The sequence below is a fragment of the Arvicanthis niloticus genome, chromosome 1, assembly GCF_011762505.2.
Source record: "Arvicanthis niloticus isolate mArvNil1 chromosome 1, mArvNil1.pat.X, whole genome shotgun sequence".
Classification (NCBI taxonomy): Eukaryota; Metazoa; Chordata; class Mammalia; order Rodentia; family Muridae; genus Arvicanthis; species Arvicanthis niloticus.
The window spans coordinates 146,431,790-146,436,779 of NC_047658.1; the positions used below are offsets into that span (position 1 = coordinate 146,431,790).

The 4,990-nt window shown below is 34.7% G+C and overlaps 1 protein-coding gene across 1 annotated transcript; it reads left to right on the plus strand.

Moving 5' to 3' along the window:
- The first annotated feature begins 366 nt into the window (after window positions 1-366).
- On the plus strand, window positions 367-4,041 carry LOC117704191 (cytochrome P450 2C37-like). Its single transcript, XM_076920521.1, has 5 exons — window positions 367-564; window positions 1,688-1,850; window positions 2,028-2,177; window positions 2,439-2,599; window positions 3,696-4,041. The coding sequence occupies exons 1-5, from the start codon at window positions 397-399 to the stop codon at window positions 3,852-3,854; spliced, it is 801 nt and encodes a 266-aa protein (XP_076776636.1). The 5' UTR covers window positions 367-396; the 3' UTR covers window positions 3,855-4,041.
- Window positions 4,042-4,990: the final 949 nt, after the last annotated feature.

Consider the following 4,990-nt stretch of genomic DNA (forward strand, 5'->3'; position numbering starts at 1 on the left):
TTAGAAAGAAAACAAGGAATTATAAACATGAGAGGTTTGAGATGAGGAAACAAAATAAAAAGAACAGAATGATACCATAAATCTCAAAAAAAAAAATTTAAGGAGTAAAGTATTTTCAAGAAATATTAATGTAAACATTTCTTTTATTCACATTTATCAGCAATATTTAATCACACACAACTTAAGTAAATTAAGGCAAAATCTCTTATGGGCAGTACATAAAGGACAAGGTAAATGAAGTTCTTATTTTTCTTACTATTGTTGCAAAGTCTATTTGGAAAAGAGATTAAACAGTGTTTGATTAGTCAACAATGTCCCAAAGTACAACGTGCTGGTCTCTAGCTGCATTATAAAAATTCTGCCCCAATCACAGCTGTATCAGTAAGAAGCATCTCCATGGATCCAGTCCTGCTCCTGGTACTCAGCCTCTCCTGTCTCATTCTCCTCTCACTCTGGAGACAGAGCTCTGGGGGAGGGAAGCTCCCTCCTGGCCCCACTCCTCTTCCAATCATTGGTAATTTCCTCCAGATAGATGTGAAGGATATTCAAAAATCCTTCACCAATGTAAAAATGCCTTATGCTCCTCCAGTATTTTGCACAGGGAGATATAAGATATGCTGCTTTCAATGAAATTCTATTACTGGAGAAAATATTATTTTAAAATGTTCATTAAGTAGAAAACTCTAATGTGTCTTTTCTGTCTTTTGCCTCTGGTCCTGGTTAGGTAATTAGTAATGAGCAAGGTTTCAGGTTGAAAAACAGTTATGCCATTGCATTTTATAATATGATCACAGAATTTCAAAATTATGCTTTATTCAAATCCTTGTTTTCTGAACATTTTCGTTTACTTTGGCTGAAGGTGAAGACTCATGAATATTTCATTCAATTAGTCAGAAGTTTAAACATTCATTGTTCTTAAATTAGCATGTGGTACTTAACTCTGAAGAACTATCTGATGCCTGATATGAAGTAAAATTTGTGGAGAGGGCTCACATAGGAAATGAAAACAACAATGTGACATAGTGTATATGGTAGCTGCCCAATCTATTTTTATTACTTATAAGATCTGTCCTTTGGGCCAAGAACGCTTCATGATGACAATGTGTTTTCTCCACAAGTGTTGCATTCTGTGGTGCAGTTGCTATGATGCCTGCTTTCTGTACTTTTGTAACAATTGTCAAGAAATAGACACTTTCATTACTGGTGACCAAAAGATTGTGGGTTTCATGGTCACAAGGTTCTGAAGTTTCCACAGGAGAAGTTTCACATCTGATCTTGCAGCAGTCATATGACTACTGATGTCTGTGTCTGTGTGAAGTGACCATGGGTATCCAATAGTCAATAAGAATAGTTCGAATTTAATTCTTTACTTGTTTGCAATAAGGATCTGGGAATGAAAGTAGAATTACCTTTCTTCAGTTTGTTTGTGAAATAAGATGAAGAGAGCTGCCTAATATTATAGTGTTATATTTTACTGTCATCAGTGTATCAGCTGTGTGTGTGGTTTCTTTTACACTACACATCATCCACATATAATAAATACTCAAAATTTAAGGAATATGCACTTAAAACTGAGTCTTTCTAGACAAAAATATTATAACACAGCAACATTACCAGCCTAAAAGTGTTTTAAACCATTGCGAATAAAGTGACATTTTCCTAATATTTCCATTTTTTCTATTTTTAGTTATCAAAAGTTTATGGCCCTGTGTATACTCTATATTTGGGCTGGAAGCCCACTGTGGTGTTGCATGGCTATGAAGCGGTGAAGGAAGCTCTGGTTGACCATGGGGAGGAGTTTGCTGGGAGAGGAAGGTTCCCAGCTTTTGATAAAGCTGCTAATGGAATGGGTAAGAGTGGATGTACTTTCCTCTGTGCTGAGCAATATTCCTAGTGAGCTAAAGGGTAGAAAGCAGAGACCGTGCTTCCTCCTCAGGCACAGTTTGGGATTCTATGGCTGCCACCAGGCATATTCTTCTTCTTATATCTCTGGGATATACTCGGTACTGTCTGTTCTTATATTTTAGGCATTGTATTTAGCAATGGAAATAGATGGAAAGACACAAGGCGTTTCTCACTCATGACTCTGCGGAATTTAGGCATGGGAAAAAGAAGCATTGAGGACCGTGTTAAAGAGGAAGCACAGTGCCTTGTGGAGGAACTGAGGAAAACCAATGGTAAGTGCAAGTTTAGAATTTGACATTTACTTCTTGATCTAAGTATGGCTGTATAAGTGATGTGGTTCCTAGCCAATTTAAAATATTTTTTCTAGTAAGATGTATAGGTCTCATATTAATATTACAATGCATTGCCAAACCATGCATTCCCCTTAGCATGAATGTAGCATAAATGTCTAAAGCATCTAAGCATGTTAACAAGGGCAAGGTGTCTTCTATGTATATATTAATGGTATTTTACATTTGTTTCCATTTCCTCAGGCTCACCCTGTGACCCCACCTTCATCCTGGGCTGTGCTCCATGCAATGTCATCTGCTCCATTATTTTCCAGGATCGTTTTGATTATAAAGATCAGAATTTTCTTAACTTGATGGAAAAACTGAATGAAATGACCAAGATTCTGAGCACCCCCTGGTTGCAGGTGAAGCCATGATCATTTTCTTCTGAGACAACTCTTACACTCTTTCTTACTCACAGGTTGAATTCAACAAGCACAGAGTAGTGAAGTGACCAGACATCACAGTTCTGACTAACATTATAAAAAGAATATTTGGAACAAAGTTCTAAACCTTTTGCTAGACAAATGGAAAACCAGAAGGACCAATGCCAGGATTGTTTTAGCCTGCTATCTTCCTATCCATTGGTTTCACCATTAACTTCCACAGGAATCTTTTTATTAAGTACTGTATTCACTTCTCGAAAGCTGGCAAGTCACTCATAGGACATTCTTCTACTTAGTAAATTTATTGGCCTCTTTCCAACAATTACATACATCTTCATCATATTACCAGGAAGGAATATCTTAGTATAGAAAGACTATTCTCTTAAAGGGGAAAGAATATGTGTGGCAATGAAAGCTGCCAGGAAGCAGTTACTTCAGTGGTTTGGTGCATCAGCTAGAATTCTAGTTGTCAGGGAGAGAGGAAGGAGTAAGAAGGTGCATGATTTCATTTTATGTGGATCATAAACATCCTCCCAGAATTGTTTAAGCTGAACTGGTTTTTCCTGCAAACTGCATAAAGAATGACTGTGTAAAAAACCACACAAGGGTTTTGGTATAGAATTTATGTTAAGGCATGTACTCTTTTCTGTAAAAAGCTGCTTGGTAAGAATAAAATCTTCAGATCTTTAATTTCATCTGTAAATCAAGTCACTCAGTCATCTTAACTTCTTCTATAGAGTATGAGTGTAAGTAATCTGTATATGTGGTATTTCTAATGTGAGATGAGAGTTTATTGGAGCTATTAAAGATCTAACATGAACATAGTTTGAACTAAAAAGATATGTGAGTGTGAATATTTTACTATGATCTTTGGTCATTTGGGCAGTAATTTCTTCTTCAAATCTCTCTATTAAAATAGAGAAATGTTGTGTATGAAAACAAACTACCTCCTTAAGATGAATTCTGTACATATTTTGATCTATCAATGCAAATCAGTCATGTGGTATGATACAAATATACCTTAATTACTTCATTACTATATATTCATTTAGTAAATTCTTGCATTTCCCTATAGGTTTGCAATACATTTTCTGCACTGCTTGATTATTGTCCAGGAAGTCATAACCAATTTTTTAAAAATTTTGCTTGTATTAAAAATTATGTTTTGGATAAAACAAAAGAACATGAAGAATCATTGGATATTACAACTCCTCGGGACTTTATTATTTTCTAATTCAAAAAGGGAAAGTAAAGTGTTTATATACATTTATACAGTTATTAAATTGATCAAGTTCTTTATAGTTCTCTGAATACTCACTAATTTCTGCTGATGTCTAAAGTCATGACAATATCATTTGAAAAAAATAGTATTTATTGTTTTGTTTGATGAGATAAAACCTGAATAAAATAAAATAAATTTGTTAATTGACCATGGTTTTTAAATTGCAAACAAAAAAGAGCATATAAAATAAACTTGTGAGTAGAAAAAGCAACACAAAAGGCAGATAAGATGAAATAAATCACAATTAACCATACATCATAAACTGTCCTATCTCAACATGAACATGGACATCATCATCCCACAGTTATGGATCACTAGTGTTTCCTATGGGTCTTGACATACCTGTACTGATCTACAGGCATCTTGAAAGGACTGAATGATGTAGGGAGAGGTGTAGCTTGGTAAGAGTGGGTAGGTGAAAGAGTAAAGCTTTAAGAATAATTTTCAAAGAATTTATCCCAGTGGCATTAGAGACGCGAATTATTTAGGCATGATGTCATGATTAACTGTTGGTATTGTGTAATTTAGGAAAAACACAGTTTCCCTACAGTTTCTGAAGCACTCTCACTTAAAAAAAAAACAGTCAATGATAAATATCCATGGTTATTGGAAAGAATCAGCTCTGTTCCCTTCATCTCTCTTTATACCTTTTGTTACCAGTCTATGTGAGTTCCTCAACTGCAGTGCTCATTTTTGCCAGAGTGCTTGACCATTCTGAATCCTTTACATTTCCATTCTATTTAAATTTTTAGAAATGTTTATACTTTCTTCAAAGAGGCTAATGGGTATTCATATAAAAATTGTTCTTAGTCTCTCCATGATTTTAAGGGGTTGTTTCATTTTCAAAATAGAGATAAAACTAACATATGATGCTAATAGATGTATTTTGAATGCTCTGTGGTATTATTTAGTGCATTTTACAAATACTGCACTTACCAGATATCTACTTTATAATTCTGTATCATTCTGTGAAACATACCACAGTCATTAACAACTACTCCCCAAATTCCATCACATTATTAGTAACTGTTAGAGTGATTTCTTTATAGACTTTCCTCTGTCTCTGTGACTGAGTAAACTGACATCTA